Source organism: Plecotus auritus (assembly GCF_963455305.1).
Source record: "Plecotus auritus genome assembly, chromosome: 3".
Lineage (NCBI taxonomy): Eukaryota > Metazoa > Chordata > Mammalia > Chiroptera > Vespertilionidae > Plecotus > Plecotus auritus.
The window spans coordinates 106,031,268-106,050,200 of NC_137772.1; the positions used below are offsets into that span (position 1 = coordinate 106,031,268).

General features: G+C 36.7%; 1 protein-coding gene across 3 annotated transcripts in view; it reads left to right on the forward strand.

The window, feature by feature from the left end:
• NBEA (neurobeachin) overlaps positions 1-18,933 on the forward strand; it is a 954,039-nt gene that overhangs the window by 308,293 nt on the left and 626,813 nt on the right. For all 3 annotated transcript variants that reach the window (XM_080658500.1, XM_080658501.1, XM_080658502.1), the window contains 4 exons: positions 1,957-2,149; positions 4,324-5,331; positions 9,614-9,831; positions 12,700-12,853. In XM_080658500.1, the coding sequence (XP_080514626.1) occupies positions 1,957-2,149; positions 4,324-5,331; positions 9,614-9,831; positions 12,700-12,853 (1,573 nt within the window). The remainder of the gene's footprint in view (positions 1-1,956; positions 2,150-4,323; positions 5,332-9,613; positions 9,832-12,699; positions 12,854-18,933) is intronic.

The window sequence follows — 18,933 nt, forward strand, 5'->3', positions numbered from 1 at the left end:
CTCTTGGTGCACCCCTTTGTGGGCTGTGTGCACAGTCTTGTTGTAGTTAAGTCTTGATTGTTGTTGGTATCACTGGGAGGAATTGACCTCCATGCCAACTGGCTGTGAGGATCAGCTGTGTCTACGCTGGGAACACTTATGTGCTGGAGACAGTCTTATGAGACAAGACTTGCAAAATTGCAAAAGCCTCTGAGCTCAGCTTATATGGGGCGGAGTTTCAGGGCGGAGCAGACAGCCTTGGTTTCCCGTCAGCCCTGCCGTATGAGGCCCCTGTGTCTCAGTGTCCCTCAGTAATCGCTGCAAGCACCTCTGAGAGAAAGCCGCCCTAGAGTTTCGCCCACTGCCAGACAGTCCAGTTTCTCCCCGAATGAGTCAGGGTTCCCAGAAACTTGCCCAGAACAGGAGTTCAGTGCAGTCGGGAGCTTCTGTCTCCCTTCCGCTTTAGAAAGCCAGCCGCACACTCAGCCTCCCATGCATTCAGCAGTCAGCCCTCTCTGTGCGCGCGTGCCTCCGGACCTCTGTCTTCCGCAGCTCCCAAGTCTCAGTGTGCTTTCTCTTTTCCTGACAGTTCAGATTCCCCCCAAATGAGTCTGGTTTCCCAGAGTCTCGCCCAGGACTGGAATTCAGTGCAGTCGGGAGCTTCCTTCTCCCTCCCACTTTAGAAAGCCAGCTGCGCACTCAGCCTCCCGTGCACACAGCCACCCGTCCTCTCTACCTCAGCCTTTTGCAGCTCCTCTGAGTCTCAGTGTGCTTTCCTCTTTTCTTCTAGTTGTAGAATTTGCATTCAGCCAGATTTTCTGCGGTTCTGGATGGTGTCTGTTTTGTCTTTTAGTTGTAGTTTTGATATTGTTGTGCGAGGCAGCAGTTTAGGTGTTTACCTATGTCGCCATCTTGGTTTCTCTCTCCTTTTCTTTATTTTCAATCTCTTTGAGAGAAAAAAATTTCTAATCTTTTCTACTTTTCTAAGTACTTTTATTTTTATCCTCACCTGATGATTATTTTTCCCATTGATTTTTATAGAGTGGAAGGAAAGGGTGGGGAGGAGAGACAGAGACAGAGAGACAGAGAGAGAGAGAGATCTACGATTGGTGGCTGGTTGCTTCCCTTATGAGCCCCTACTGGGGCTGGGTGTGGAACCTGCAAGCAAGGTACATGCCCTTGACCCATAATCAAACCTGTGACCCTTTGGTCTGTGGGCCAACGCTCTAACCACTAAGAAAACCAGCCAGGGCGCTGAACACTTTTAATCATCAGAAGACATTGCATGTTTCTTTAATATAATCTGCAGTTAGCATACTTCCACTTATATCAATGTTTTTACTTATATGGGTGTTATATTTTAATTGAATATATGAATATATACCCACAAACCATTATTTAAAATGCACTGTTCCTTTTGGTGCTTTCTATTATCTATCCCCAATAATAGTTTTAATTATAATTGTGTTGGATTAGCTCGTATTCATCCATGCTTTTCCAGAATTTGTCTGATAACTGATTGTTATCATGTATTTTTAAGCTGGTTACCTAGGACATGGAGCCATGGTTGCTGCCTGAGTCATTAATTTAACAAATATTGATTGTCTGGTGGGTATAAAGCACCTTGCTGCATAGGTTGTCTCAGTATACAGTCTTAGTACAGTTTAGTGGGAAAGAACAATAAAGCAGTGGTTGTTTTACAAGATATTAAGTGCATCGTGAGTGCTGCAGATGATGATGGAGTAGAGACATAATAACTTAATCTGACTGGGAAAGTTAGGAAATCAGTTTTAATGATAATTTGGATTTTTCCAGGTATAGAAATGGGGGAATGCCTTTCCAAGTGTAGAATATAGAATATGCAGAATGATTGTACCTTCGTTGACCTAGGTGCAGTTTTCACTATTTATCTAAATTTCAAAATTGTAAATTCTAATATAATTTAGATGTTTTTAATGAATATATTTTTCCCACTAGATGTTTATTGCAGTGTTCAGTATGGCAGGATTGGATGTTTTCTCTTGGCTATATCAATCCTAAAAATTCTGAAGAACAGAAGATTACTGAGATGGTCTATAATATCTTCCGAATTTTGTTGTATCATGCAATAAAATATGAATGGGGAGGCTGGAGAGTCTGGGTGGATACACTCTCAATAGCGCATTCCAAGGTAACAGAGATTTAGCATTTTATATCATGTAGTTTTCATCTGTGGGTTAATTAAATGGCTATAAATGCTCATGTGGCTGGTGCCATCTTCTGGGCATTTTCCATTAAGGCCAACTCTTCCTTCCCAGTTTTCTCTCTTTTCTGTTTTGTTTTTACCCCCTTCTGTTCATACACTATTAGATCCAGAATTTTATATATCATTTGATTGAAATATCACGTTTATAAATTAGGAATTTTAGACCCCAAAGGTGACCCCACATATATAGCAGATCTGAGAACTTGAGACTGAGCCAATTGCCCTTTTTAAAAATAAAACATACCTAAGAATATTTTATGGACTCTACTTTTTAAGACTTTAAAAAAGCAGCCAGAAATTATTTTTATTTACAAGTAAATTATAAATATTTTAAAGTGTTTAATTTTAGTGGTATTTTTAATTGCATTATCATTTCTTTACTTTTAATCCTAGAAATCAAAATATTTATATTTAAAATAGTATCTAATCTTTGGTAGAAGGAAGACATAGTTTTACAACTCCATTTTTGGAACTTGCTTTCATCTTCCATAAAATGAAGGGGTTTTTGTATCAAGATAATCTCCAAAGGGAGGTCCATTACAAACTAAAATTTTCTTATCCTATGACTTAATTAGAAATTAATATCATATGTGTCTCTAAGGAAAATTTTGAATTTATTTTTAATTTTAGAAGGGCTTTTATTGCTGTTAATAGCTTAAACTTGATAATGTATTGGTACCTTATTTTTATTATTACACTAACAAATTTGAAAATAGTATTTTATAAGAAAAGACATTGTATTTTTTATTATGACATTATTACAGATGTCCCCCTATTTCCTCCCCTTTGCCCTCCTCCACCAGACATTGCATTTTATGTAGGATATATATATATACATATATATATATCCTAAAGAAGTCTATATAAAGTTTCAAATTCAAGTAGCCTATGTAAAAATAAAATTGTGATGTTTTAACAGTTTATAATTGTATATATTTATAGATGTGTGTGGGTTTTTTTAAAACAATTGTTGAAATAGGCACACATATGAGTAATGAGTGGTGAAATCTGATCTAGTAATAGTATTGGGACTGTATATTAGTCACTTCTTCAATTTAGCTCAAATACCTCAAATATGTAGGAGTTCCACTGGCATATTAGGTAAGAGCAACATTGAAATACTTAACCTAAAAGAAAAGATCACTATTTAAAATATTAATATTGTTAATTTATCTAACTTACTATTAATACATGCTGTGTTTGATAATTTAAAATTCTTGGCACCATTTTCCTATTATTAACATAACTAGGGGCCCAGTGCATGAATTCGTGCAACTTGAAAGGAACTGTGGGCCACGAGGCTGCAGTAGGCACAGGGGCGGGTTGTGGCCCATCCTCCTCTCCTGCTGCCACCCCGCTCCCATCCCCTGTCTGCAGGCAGCCCCCTCCCGCTGCTGCTGCTCCCACATGCTGAATGGTGCTGGCCCTGTTCACACCTGCTGACAGCGCGGAGTGATTGGGGCCATTGCCAGCAGTGGGTGAAATCAGTAGCTCCGGTGCTGGCTAAAGGTGCAAGCGGGGCCGGTGCCGGCAGTGGGTGCGAGCAGCGGCTCCACCAGCAGCAGCAGGTGCCAGCAGGGCCATCACCAGCAGCAGGTGTGAGAGGTGGCTGCCAGCCCCGATCCCCTCTCAGGAACAGGGGGAGGTGGAGAAGCCCTGAGGGGCAATTGGGGCTGACGGCCACCACTCGCACCCACTGACAGCACCGAGCGATTGGGGCAGGCACCGGGCACCGGCAGTGGGTGCAAGTGGGGCCAGCGCTGGTGCCGGCAGCAAGTGCGAGCAGCAGGGCGGGACCATGGCACGCGAGAGCAAATAATTTTCAGTAACCACCAGAGGCTCGCCCTGATGACAGTGACTGGTGCCCACCTTGGTCTGGCGCCCCCGCTCACCAGCTCCACCATCTGACGCCTGCCATGTTCTGTGCATGCCCCCTGGTGTTCAGCGCACATCATAGTGACCAGTTGTTTGGTTCTTTGGTTGTTCTGCTGTTCAATCTATTTGCTTATTAGGGTTTTATATACAGAGATTTTATTTGTATCTTTTATTTCTTCTTGGTGTAAATAAAATGCCTTAATGTTTTTTCCTTTGTTTCTAAGGTCACTTATGAAGCACACAAGGAATACCTAGCTAAAATGTATGAAGAATATCAGAGACAAGAAGAGGAAAACATTAAAAAGGGAAAGAAAGGGAATGTGAGCACCATCTCTGGTCTTTCATCACAGACGACAGGAGCAAAAGGTGGAATGGAAATTCGAGAGATAGAAGATCTTTCACAAAGTCAGAGCCCAGAAAGTGAGACAGATTACCCTGTCAGCACAGACCCTGGAGACTTGCTTATGTCAACAAAAGTGTCAGATGATATTCTTGGGAATTCAGATAGACCGAGAAGTGGTGTACATGTGGAAGTGCATGATCTTTTAGTTGATATAAAAGCAGAGAAAGTGGAAGCAACAGAAGTAAAGCTGGATGATATGGATTTATCACCAGAGACACTAGTAGGTGGAGAGAATGGTGCCCTTGTGGAGGTTGAATCTTTGTTGGATAATGTATATTGTGCTGCTGTTGAGAAACTCCAGAACAATGTACATGGAAGTGTTGGTATCATTCAAAAAAATGAAGAAAAGGATAATGGCCCATTGATAACATTAGCAGACGAGAAAGATGATCTTCCTAATAGTAGCACATCATTTCTCTTTGATAAAATACCCAAACAGGAAGAGAAACTCCTTCCTCAGCTTTCTAGCAATCACATTATTCCGAATATTCAGGACACACAAGTGCATCTTGGTGTTAGTGATGATCTTGGATTGCTTGCTCACATGACTGGTAGTGTAGACTTAACTTGTGCAAGTATAATAGGAGAAAAAGAGTTCAAAATCCATACAACTTCAGATGGAATGAGCAGTATTTCCGAAAGAGACTTACCATCTAAAGGGTTAGAGTATGCTGAAATGACTGCTGCGACTCTGGAAACTGAATCTTCTGGTAGTAAAATTGTACCAAGTATTGATGCTGGAAGTATAGTTTCAGATACTGAGAGATCTGATGATGGCAAAGAATCAGGAAAAGAGATCCGAAAAATTCAGACCACTACTACAACACAAGTAAGTTACCTAACATGAGTTCTAAAAATGCATTAAATAGATGTTGCATTATTAGCATTAAAGCAGAGTAATTTCTTACCAGTTACACTATGCTTATATTTAATTATGGTAAAATAGTATTTTATAGAATTGAATAGTATGGTAGTACATATTAAAGCAATTTAAAATAGCTGAATTATATTTTCATTTCTGTGTAACTTTGCTTAATCTCTCTGGGCCTGAATTTGCTTATATTGTACTACAGATTGTACTAGATTAAAATATGGCCATTAGGGGCTCACCTAGTTCTAACATTTTATGACTCTGACTAGATGTACACATTTTGTACTCAATATCTTCGCTCTGAATACTTAATTTAAAATTTTTTGTTGTCATTGTTGAAAGTATTACAGATGTCCCCTCCCCCCCCCCATCAACCCCCTCCAACCTGCTCCCACCCCCTCCCCAGCTCCAGCCTCAAGCTTTCCCAGCACTATTGTCTGACAATGGGCTATGCATATAAGTTCATTGGTAAATCTCTTCCCACACCCCCCACCCCACCACTGCTTCCCTCTGAAATACATCAGTCTGTTGTATGCTTCAATGTCTCAGTATCTTTTTTGTTCATCAGATTTTTTCATTAGATTTCATATGTAAGTGAGATCATGTGATACTTACCTTTCTCTGACTGGCTTATTTTGCTTAACATAATACTCTCCAGATTCCTCCATGCTGTATCAAAGGGTAAGAGATCATTTTTTACAGCTGCATAGTATTCCATTGTGTAAATATACCACCGTTTTTTAATATATTCATCTACTGATTGGCACTTGGGCTGTTTCCAAGCTATTTTACATAATGCTGCTATGAACATAGTGGTGCATATATTGTTTCTAGCTTCTTAGGATATATTCCTAGAAGTGGGATCACTGAGTCGAATGGCAGTTCCATTTTGTATTTTTTGAGGGAACTCCACACTGTTTTCCATAGTGGTTGTACCAGTCTGCATTCCCACCAGCAGTGTGCTAGGGTTCCTTTTTCTCCACATCCTTGCTAGGGAAATGGACACATTCCTAGAAAAATACAATCTTCCAAAACTGAAACAGGAAAAAGCAGAAAAGCTGAATAGGCCAATAGTAACTGATGATACCATTCTCCTTAAAAAGCAAGACAGGGTTGTCCACTTTCACCACTTTTATTCAATACTAGAGGCCCGATGCATGAAGATTCATGTAAGAATGGGCCTTCCTTACTCTAGCTTCCAGCACTGCCTTCGCTCCAGCCTGGAGCCTCCTTTCCCCCTTCCCACACTGCCCAGAGGCCCGGAGCGGCTGAGGCGGTGCGGAAAGCCTGTGTCGTCGCCATGGCGATGACGCAGTCCCACCCTGCCCCCGGCCGCTCGGTGCCTGTGTATGCAAATTAACCCACCATCGTTGTTGGTTTAATTTGCATACTCCTGATTGGCTGTTGGGCATCGCGAAGGTACAGTCAATTTGCATCTTACTCTTTTATTAGTGTGGATAATACTCAAAGTCCTAGTCACAGCGATCAGACAAGAAGACAAAATAAAAGGCATCCAAATTGTAAAGGAAGAATTAGAACTGTCATTATTTGCAGATGACATGATATTTTATATAGAAAACCATAAAGACTCCACCAAAAAACTACTAGATTTAATAAATGAATTCGGCAATGTAGCAGGAATCAAAATTAACACCCAGAAATCAATGGCAATTTTATCCACCAATAATGAATTCTCACAAAGAGAAACTAAAAAAAAAAAAAAAAAAAAAAAAAAAAAAAAAAAAAAATCCCATTTACCATTGCAACAAAAAATATTAAGATGCTTAGGAATAAACTTAACCAAGTAGGTAAAAGGCCTGTACTCGTAATTAATTTTAACTTTTTAAGCTTCAGTCCCAGCCCTGTTCTGTGGATTACAGAAAAGAGGAGTTGGAGCCCAGATTGAACTGATAGATGAAATGAAGGGGAAGGGAAAGAGGACATGTTATTTATCAAGTGCATGCTATGTTCCAGGCAATGTGATACATGTTTCAGATTTAATCCTCACAGCAACCCTGTGAGGTAGGTAATATGGCTGAGGAAATTTGCAGTTATTATCAGTGAGAAATTTTTCTTACAACCACATGGATATAAAGTTATTATGAGAAAATTAAAGACTCTAAGGCCTGGTGGGGAGGAAATGTAGTGCTTCAGTTTTGGCCTCACCAATGTAAAATGAAAAATGGATGATTTTTTTCTGATATGGATTTTAATTATTGATCTTTGAGTTTTAAGTCTACTTCCTTATTTTCTAGGCTAAATAATGCCTTAGAATTAAGAGCTGAAAAAAAATTTTACCTTTTATTATTTGTTTTGTTGCTGTTCTCTGAATTTTACAAAATTCACTGTAAATTTAACATGTTCTATTATAAAGAATAAGCCATATACCTAACTAGTGTCTTTGTACTCTAATAAGATTCCTTAATAATAGATTTTGTGTGTGGGAAAAGTATCTTCATTTTTGTCTCTGTTAACTGACAATTCCCATTTTTGTGGTAGTTGTACTACAGTGATAATTGTCAGGGTATGGGAATATTGAATTAGGTATAGATTTAAAATAAAGGACAGCATGATGCATTGTTTATTGAATATAATAATCATTAGGTTTGTCTGGTTTTCATTAAGAGTGCATGGGCATTTTCTGGTTTTTCATTGTATTAAATGCATTTGCTTTTTCTAAATTGAAGTATCATGAGCAAAATAGACTTTGAAGTTAACTTGAATCTGTTCAGTTAATATTTCTTTTAATCTTTTGTTTTTAATTACAATTAGTTGATGACATATCCGGTATAATTTACTTTCATAAGGAAGAAATATGGGCTAATGTAAAGCCTCCAAATACAGGGGTAAAGTGAGTCTGGTTTTCAGTGTGAACATTGTTATTAAACTAAGGTATTTGATTTTTTTGCTTAGTTTGTGAAATTGCAAAAATAAAAATAGTAGCCCTCAGCTCCAAAAGGTTCCTGAGCAGGAAATCACCAGGTGAACAATATGTATCCTATCTAATAAAAGAGTAATATGCAAATTCACCATACCTCCACTACACCCCCAAGACACGCCCACCAGCCAATCAGGAGCAAGTGTGCAAATTAACCCAACCAAGATGGCTGTGGCCATGGAGAGAGCAGGAGGCTTGGGTTTCCCTGACAATGGAGGAAGCCAAGCTTTCTGCACATCCTGGTCTGCCTTGGCCTCTGCTTAAGGCTACAAAGTTTCAATTATAGAAGACAAATAAATCCCAGATACCAGGGCCTCCACTTGGGTCGCCAGGGGGTGTGGCCAGCCTGCAAACCACCACAGGCCCCTCGCCCAGGCTGCCCCACACCCCAAGGGAACCCCCACCCTGATCCGGGACACCCTTCAGGGCAAACCAGCCGGCCCCCAACCGTGCACCAGGCCTCTATCCTATCTAATAAAAGAATAATATGTAAATTGACCATCACTCCAACACACAAGATGGCTGCCCCCCTGTGGTCAAAGATGACTGCCCCCATGTGGACACCAGGTCTGCAAGGGAGGGCAGTTGTGGGCGATCAGGCCAGCAGGGGAGGGCAGTCAGGAGGGACCAGGCCTGCAAGGGAGGGCAGTTGGGGGTGACCAGGCCAGCAGTGGAGGGAAGTTGGGGGCGACCGGGCCTGCAGGGAAGGGCAGTTGGGGGGACCCAGGCCTGCAGGGGAGGGCAGTTAGGGGTGACCAGGCCTGTAGGGGAGGGTAGTTAGGGGTAAACAGGCTGGCAGGGGAGCAGTTAGGCATCAATCAGGCTGGCAGGGGAGTGGTTAGGGGGTGATCAGGCTGGCAGGAAGAAGCGGTTAGGGGCAATCAGGAAGGCAGGTAGGCGAGCAGTTAGGAGCCAGCAGTCCTGGCTTGTGAGAGGGATGTCTGACTGCCTGTTTAGGCCCGATCCTGCTGGGATCGGGCCTAAACAGGCAGTCGGACATCCCTTGAAGGGTCCCAGATTGGAGAGGGTACAGGCTGGGCTGAGGGACACACACCCCCGTGCACAAATTTCGTGCACCAGGCCTCTAATTAATATACATATACATATACATATACATATACATACATATATATATATATATATATATATACACACACACACACACACATATATATGTATATATGTAAATAAGCTAGCCTACTTAAGTCATAAGCAAAAGCTTTACTCATGCACTTATTGTTTTCATTTTGAAATCAGTAATTTCTTTTGCACTGTACCAACGTTCACCTTTTATTTCTCTAGGCTGTTCAGGGTCGGTCTCTTACACAGCAGGACAGAGATCTCCGAGTTGATTTAGGATTTCGAGGAATGCCAATGACTGAGGAACAGCGGCGCCAGTTCAGCCCAGGTCCACGCACTACAATGTTTCGTATTCCTGAGTTTAAGTGGTCTCCAATGCACCAACGACTTCTCACCGATTTACTATTTGCTTTAGAAACAGATGTACATGTTTGGAGAAGGTAGAAATATTTCTTTTCTAGAAATAAGACTACTTTCATTTAAGAAATGTCCTTTTTATCTTTTACTCTTAAAATTAATACCACATACTAAATGTATTCTTGTTAATGAGCTTGTAAGATATATGCATCGTTAAAATAAAATTTTTAATTATTTTATGACACCTATTTTCAGAGACTATATCAGTTAAAATATAATCACTTAATGAAAACCAAGTGTGCATAAATTAAATCAATACCTTGCCTCACTTTTGATTTAATTTTTAATAGCAAATATACAACAAATTGATTATGAGAGTGTGTCATTTATATATGCAAGCATATAAATTAGGAAATTGATGGTACTCTGTAACAGAGTATGCCACTATCACAAGTATCAGTGGTGCAGTATTCTCAAGACTCAAATGGGTTCCTCTGCTTCTCCTGATTTTTCTTCTAAGATTCAATGTGGTTGCTTCGGCTCCCAGGATTGAATCAATGTAGGAAACTTGCCCTAACTAGAGGGTATGGATGACTCTTCTTCTTCCTCCTTCATATCCTTCTTTCCTCCTCTTTCTTTTTTCCTCCTCCATTCCTCTTCCTTTCTTTCCTTTTTTCTCCTCTTACTCCTCCTCTTCTCTTTCTTTCTTCTTTTATGTTTTGTTTTAATTGAAGCCACTCAAGAAGTTTCCCCCTTATATCTCACATGCTAGCCGGACCATATGTTCTTTTCAAAGTTAATCACCAGCAAAAGGGAATCCTATCTAATAAAGAGGCAATATGGTAATTGACTGTCATGCCCTCACAAAAGATAGTGGTGCCCACAGCCAATAAGGAGGGAATATGCTAATTGACCACCATACCCTCAAAGATGGTGGCGCCCATACCACAAGATGGGGGTGCCCAGTCCCCTCAGCCCTGCCGGGGCAGCAGGCGCACGGCACTGCCGGGCCCGTCCCCAGGCGGGTCTGGCCGCTCTGTGCACCTGCCTCCGGAGTCCCCCAGTCCTCTCAGCCCTCCAGCCGCCCATGGCCGGCCTGAGGTTCAGGCAAGCCTCGGATGGTGGCTGCCCAGCCGCCAAGGGCTGGCCCGAGGTGCAGGCAAGCCTCGGATGGCGGCTGCCCAGCCACCCAGGGCCGCTCGATGCTCAGGTAACCATGGCTGGCCAAGGCTTGAGCTGACGGCAATGGTAGCAGCAGAGGTGTGATGGGTGCATTGCCTTCCCCTGATCACTGGGTCGCCTCTCGCCCCTGAGGGCTCCCGGACTGTGAGAGGGGGCAGGCTGGGCTGAGGGACCCCCGCCCTCCAGTGCATGAATTTTCATGCACTGGGCCTCTAGTCCTATATAATAAAACCCTAATATGCAAATAAACCGAACAGTGGAATGACCAGTGCTCAGTGGTAGCACTGCTCAGCCAGAAGCCTGGTTCACGGCTGGCAAGCGCAGCGGTGGTGGCGGGAGCTTCTCCTGCCTCCACTGCGGGTGGGCAGTAAGGAGCGAGGGGGTCCCAGACTGCTAGAGCCCTGGACTACGAGTGGGATGTCTGACTGCTGGCTTCGGCGGACTTCCCGCAAGGGGTCCCGGACTGCGAGAGTGTGCAGGCCTGGCTGAGGGGGACCCCCCCCCCCCCCCGTGTAAGAATTTTGTGCACCGGGCCTCTAGTGGAATTATAAAGACTGATCTATACAGAGCAATATTGGTCAGTAATCTAGTAGCTGGGTGTGGCCAACCTTTCCTATACCCGGTCTAGTTCAATAATAGAACAAAATCTTGATTGTGTTAGCATGGAAGAGGAATATGGAAGTAGTTAAGGTCTGCCACATAATGTTTTTACTTCTGATGTTATTTTATTAGTTTGTCCTTATACTGATGTATAAAAACAAAGGTATTTTCCTTGCTAGTGTTGTTACATGATAAATTATGTACAGATGATAAAGAAGGAACCTAGAATACCATGAAAGACATTAAGGTTAACATGAATATCAATGTATGAAAATTGTGTAATTTCCTAATTACAGTATTAGTGGCTTCTAAGTGAGTGATAGTCAATTTTCTTTCCTTTAACATACTGTGTATCTTTGTTTCCTTTCAAGGGCTCTCAAAAAATTTCCCAAACAGAGTTCTATATAATTTTTAAAGACAGAACTTATATTTAGGACAGGGGAAAACATCTTGAGAGCTAAGATATAATATATGATATTGTACAATTCTAAAGTTGAGAATCATTGACTTAAATTTGATCATGAAGTAGTTTCTTCCTTTCCCCCATTAGAATATAGTTCATATTCTTGACTGACACCGAACTAAAGCAGTGAATTTCTCTGAATATCTACATTGGATGTTTTGTATGGGGAAACTGTGCTGCCAACCTTTGAGATCTTTTCTCTTTTTATTTAATAAATCTTTGAATTTTTACTGATTTATTTCTCCTGTTACAATATACATTTTCTGTGACTAGCAATATACTAGCAATTTTCAGTATGGCTGGTCAGAGGTAGGGGGCTGGAGTCTGGTGATGCAACAAACTGAAACTGCATAAAAGGTAGCAAAACATTGTTAACTATCCAGTTGTTCTGCCTTTTAATACAAAATGAATAACTGGCAAAAATAAATATTTTCAGCCAAATTCATTGATATAGTCATATACCTTTGAATATATTTCTTGGAAAACAAAATACTAGATTAATACACACAAATGACCATGTAAAGGTGCTAATTTTTTGGTAATATAAAATCTCAATTTAAAATTATATTATTTTCTGAGAACTCCATTTTAAATTTGCCTAGCTCTTCATTATTTGTCACTTAAAAATGTTATTATAAACTGTCTAAATTTCTTATTCTTAAGCCAAGAAATTGTTCATTTGCATTTTGTTTTTCTGCTATTTTAGCCATTCCACAAAGTCTGTAATGGATTTTGTCAATAGCAATGAAAACATTATTTTTGTACATAACACAATTCACCTCATTTCCCAAATGGTAGACAACATCATCATCGCTTGTGGAGGAATTTTACCTTTGCTCTCTGCTGCTACATCACCAAGTGTAAGTACTTTGCTTCCATCTAGTGGTTATACTGTATAATTACTTGACTAGAGCATGTCAGTGGTGTTCCATACTGTACACAGGTTTTTAAGGCCTAGGACTCATAAAAAAAGGTATCTAAAAACTTACGCTCTAAGTTTATAGGTAGATTTTAACAAAATATCTTCATCTAAGGGAACTTGTAACTATATGAAGTTATATTTATCCATTCATATTAATGTTTGTCAGTTTTGGGTTCCAGCTATGTGTGTTTATGAAAATATTTCTCTGGTAATTCTAATACTTCTCATAAATAGTCATAACTAGAAATTATTAACTTTATTTTGTGTATGTTGTTTATCCCTTCAAATATAATAAACTGTTAAAATCCTTGTTCTGTAAATCTTGATGTTCTAAATAGAAGTATATACTTAATCATGAATATAAATTTAGAAAAAAATCATTATAAATTCAATCTCATATAATTTATTTGACATATTATTTCTAAACTTAATATTATTCTAAACTACATCTAGAATGTTTACCTTCCTGCTCTCTGAGATTTGATCTTAAGCAATTTGTTTCAAAGAGAACCAAATTAATAATTTCTAGGAGTGTTTCTTATTTAAAATTTAGGCACCTAGATAGAAAAATTACAAAACATGCGCTTTTTATGCTATCTTAAAAATTTCACAATCATTGAAATCCTCAGAAAACTTTATGTTCTCACATGGCCTTTAATAGCATTTTTATCGGACTTTATTTGCTGGTTCAACATTTATTTTAAAAAATATAGTTTTGTCTCTATATAAAACATTGAAATGTATTAATATAATAAGGTTGAAAGTCAGTGTTAATTATGTCATTTATAATATAGTAAGTAAAAAAATAAAATAATAATAATATAGTAAGTAAATGCAAACTTTATATTTAGTTACCACTTTAAAAAATATCTCTGATCCATATAAAAAAAATTTTGGCACCATAGCTGTCTACTGAAATGAGAAAGAATAGAGAATTATGCTTCCCATATATTGGAAACTCATCTCTAAGCCCAAGAAGTATACTTTTTTCCAAAGAGAGACCTGTTTTATTAAGATGTCTTTTACTAGCCCTGGCCAGGTAGCTCAGTTGATTAGAGCATCATCCCCTATACACCAAGGTTATGGGTTTGATCCCTGGTCAGGGCACATAAAGTATCAACCAATGCATTTGTAAATAAGTGGCACAACAAATCATTATTTATCTCTGTCTCTCCCCCTGCCCCATCACCCCCCTCTCAAATCAATAAATAAAATTTTTAAAAAGAGGGTGATCTAGTTTCATTTTTCTTAAAGATATCTTTTACTTGGTAAGACAGTGTTTCCAAATTAATCTCTGGCTTTATTTCATCATTAACACACTTCTTCTACATGACGCTTTTGCTCAGTACACTTTTGTCATTGCTACCACTCCCAAAGCAACCTTGAAACTTAATATTAGCAGCAGAAGATTGTACTCTCAAATCCCCATTCTCTCACAGATACATATACTTCAATTTCATCCATGAATTTACTCAAGAAGTCTAGAAAACATGGAAGCTAGTTCAGGCAGATGTGCAGCAGAACCTATCATCATTAGGACTTTAATGGAATTAGTAGCTAACCAAGGAAATGGAATTAGTAGCTAACCAAGGAAATAGAGCCAGGAAAAAATCGTTGAGTGCAGGTATCCTGTGAGATTAATATACTATCCCTTCTTTTAATCTGGTTCTCTCTGGAGATATATATCAAATACATATAAATTGACAATTGTGTATGATTTTTTAAAAAGCATTATAATACTGAGTCAGGGAGAATTATTTTTTCTTTTGTCTTTTATACACTAAACACTGAATAAATCAATGTTTTCCTTCTGGTATTTTTTTCATCATATAAATTTTGTTTTATGTCTTATAAATTATCATTTATTATCAATACATTTTAAAAGTTTGTATTGAAATTCATTTTTAAATATCATTTTAAAATTTCTGCAGAACAAAAAAAAATTGGCTTTATATAAAGTAAACGGTGCTAAAATTTTCATAGGTTTCAGATATTCACATTACTATATAGTCTTCCAGATTTTAAAACTAAAAACATTACTATCAAGATAGGGAAATATTAAATTAATGGAATATGTTACTGATAAATATTATAAAGTATATAATATTTCACTACCGAAATTTGCTTATTTTTATTTTATAATGAATGTATAGTAAAGATACTGACATTTTGAGGTTTGATTTTCAAACATATTACCTGTGCAATTTTGACTAGTATAGTTTGAGTGTGAAATTACTTAAAGCCTAAACTATTTTCAAAAGACTTGGAAATTTATTCAATAGTAGAAATTTTTCTTCTTTGTCTCTCTATGTTTTTGTTATTTTGGTCCATTAACTGATTTTACCTACACCTGGTTATATACCAATTTTATGTACTTTGAATAAATTGTGTCCCTAAAAGAAACAGCTAGAACCATTTCTCCCACTTTGTACTAGTGGAACTGTATTTGGTGCTGACTGCTGAGTATTGTTTTCTATTCCTTGACTGTATAATATTCTTGCTAAAAATTATAATGTAGTATAGGGGGAAAGTTAGAAAGGAGGATATTGAGTAAGGAAGGAATTAGAACTAAAATATGGAACTTTTTTTACTTAGTTTTAAAATGTAAAAAGCCAAGCAACATATTTGGAAGGAATAAGTGAAAAAGGAATCATTGACAGCATCAGATTACCAAAGAGAAACATTATCATGTAGATGCCATTAAAATTTTAAAAGAGAAATAAGAAATATTTGAAACTAATGCTTGAGTGATCTGATAACTTTGTTTAGGTTTGTGGAGTTTTTCAAAACATTCATGCATTTTATGTGGATATGCATTTAATGAAAAATTATAAGATATGATGATATGGCAGTGGTTGGCAAACTTTTTCTATATGGATCAGATAGTAAATATTTTCAGTTTTGTGGGCTGTATGGTCTCTATCCCATGTACTCAACAGCCATAGACAGTTACATAAAGGATTTGGATATATGTGTGTCTCAATAAAACTTTATTTATAAAAACAGCCAGTGGGGCAGATTTGACTTGTGGGTTATAGTTTGCATCGTTTCTTCAAGTAAATACAAATATCATAATAAATGTTTTAGTGTGAAAACTTTATCACTTATTACTGAAATTTAGTGTGAAATTTTAATAGAGCTTAACATTTATTACAGTTTAATTTTTTGAAAGCAATTTCTGAATATTACAGGCATTATGTTCCACTAGGAGAGATGTAACTTTTCTTTAGCATTTGACATGTCTAATGTTGAGATTATATTTAATTAGGAGAGTGTAAGTAGAAGGCTAAGAATTCTGCATAGTTATCTATTTTAAAAAATGACTCAAAGCTCAGCACAGGAATATGTCTTTCCCATATAATTTACTTCTTATTATAAAAAACAAACTTGTTTCCTGTTATCCGTAAGATTCAGACATGATCTTTTGACGTTATGGTTTAATATAAGGTATATGAGTTTTAGCATAAATCTTATATCTTAACTTGGGTTCTACCACTTCCTGGATATGACCTTAACTGCAAGTTTGTCATTTATTAAAAGGTGTTCATTTTACTGATCCCATAGGGAGTTTGTTGAAAATCGTTAGGTATATATGTAAAGTGCTATAGAGAAGCTCTTAATGAATTTTTCCTTCATTTAGTTCCTTTTGGAACTATTTATTCAGAATTGTATCATGATAGAATAATATTCCCATTTATAAACTAAAGCCGTCATACTCAAAATTCTGAAGTTTAAAAGAGGGTATTTGACACAAATTTAGTTATTATGGGTTTTGATGGCAAAATACTAAAATGATATAATATTTTTGCCTGTTGTTTCCATGGAATTGGCATAGTGCTTATCTATTTTCTGCCCTGGGACCTTATATGAATACAGCAATCCATACTAAGGATAACATTTCTGTATTGCTGTTGCAGTATCATCATGTACGAAAATTTGAGCTGTTTATATTCATCTTTCTTGTATGAAAATATCTTAATGAAAACTTCAAGGAAAAAAAGAGTATAGTGATAGAAAATTTATATTATAGTGAACACCTTGAGCTTAATATCCATGGAAGAATAGGAGTTTATTGGAGTTTCAATTTTGCCTATATCATTTAAAATCATATGTGGCATAGAAAATAAATTACAAAAATAATTTCAAGTCTTTAATTAAGACCAATGGTTTTAACTTTAGACCTCTTAGTATGTATTTTGACCAATCTTTGTTTTCAGTAAGGAACATTATTTTTGTTGATTTTTTTGGAGTTAATGTTTTCATGATTAGCTATTTGAATCAAACTCTTATTTACTAGTATTTTCTACACATTGTGCAAGTTGGTCATAAATGAAAGGAAGAAATAGGAGGAAAAATTGAAGAAAAGTAAGGAACATGGGTCAACTGCAAATTGCAAAATGACTTTGTGATTTTTAGATTGACCGTTTTGGTCATCATCCAGAACACTGAATGCTTAGAATTTAATTCAGTGTCATCTATGGTTTATTTTCTCTGATATAGAAAAATAATTGAGACTGATATTTCTGGCTTTCCTAATAGTTTCAAAGTCATAAGAAAGAAGAACAACTTTTTTTGTTAAAAAATGATGACAAAATCTTAATATTGGTAATGTTTTCTTACCATTATCAGAATATTTAGTTAATAGATTTGAAAATATTATTTTTTGTTTTATCTCATAACACTGATTATTCTTTAGTATTCTCAGGAAGATTTTGTATGTTCTCCTATACAATGTACCAGGTAAATAGTATATTTTGAAATTTATGCTCACATATATTTGATCAGAGAATAGGAATAGTTGATGACTTTTACTGTAAACAATTCTACCCAAAATTTTCAATATATTAAATATAATTCTTATGAGATTCTGAAGCTAAAATATCTATCTATTTAGGTTAGTTCATAATGCAGACTCCATTTAGTACCAGGTATATCAATAAATTCTTTCCTAGCAAGGGAAAGTGGTCTTTAAGTTATAATCACTGAAATATTTTATCTTTTATTAACTTCTGGGGGATTTGATCTATAGGAGGGGCTCCAAATTATAACATAAATTTTTAAAGAAAATTCTAGAAGTATGGTATAAATAGTTTATTTTCCTAAGTCATTTCTGCTTAAACCAGTACAGGCTTTTACAGAAACATTATACTAGTTTATTTACTAAATGTTTCCTTAGCCATCTGCTAGAAAAAAGATACTTAATTTACAAAATAGGATATGCATAATTTCTAATATCTGACTTACATTTATAGACATGTTATTTGGGCAGAGTTATTCTAATAAAAAAATAAACAAATTTAAATATTTCATATTTGATTTCAGTCATTGTAATTTATAAAATGAATACCTCTTCTGAGATTTTTGCTTTTAATAAAATACTCAAATATAATTTTTAAATATATTATTTTGTGTTTCAATTTTATATTGTATTTTTATTTAATTTTAATAATTTTCTTTTCTTGTACTTTTTTGGTCTGTTGTCTGTTTTGTCTAATGCATGTCCAGGGTTCTAAGGTTAGTATTAACTTCAGTAATTTTCAGTTGTTTAGTTTTAAATTTTATTTTTACTTATTTATGAATTTTTTGACTTGGTTATATTTTGCGTTTCCATACCATCTTTAACATTAGGCATGCCTTCAGCATATTTAAAAAATTCACTGAATATTCTTAGTTTATTGACGAATTACTATTTTATTATACAATTACCTTTAGACTAGAGAGTATCGTAATGTAATGAAAACAATGTTTCAGTCATATGTACAATCAGATGTTAGATGGTTCCAATGAAAGGAAATTGGATGGAATATATTATTTTAAGTTTAGTAGTAATTATATGTGAATGCTCTTTATTTTTAAACCTGATATGATTTTCATATAACATTTCATTAAAATTGTAAATTATTTTTATGTGTAATGTATAAGAACTCCTTTTTAAGTTATAGTTTGTGTTAAAATGAGTACTTTTTATTTAATAATGTGTTTAGTCAAAGATAACAATTTGGCAAATTATATGGATGT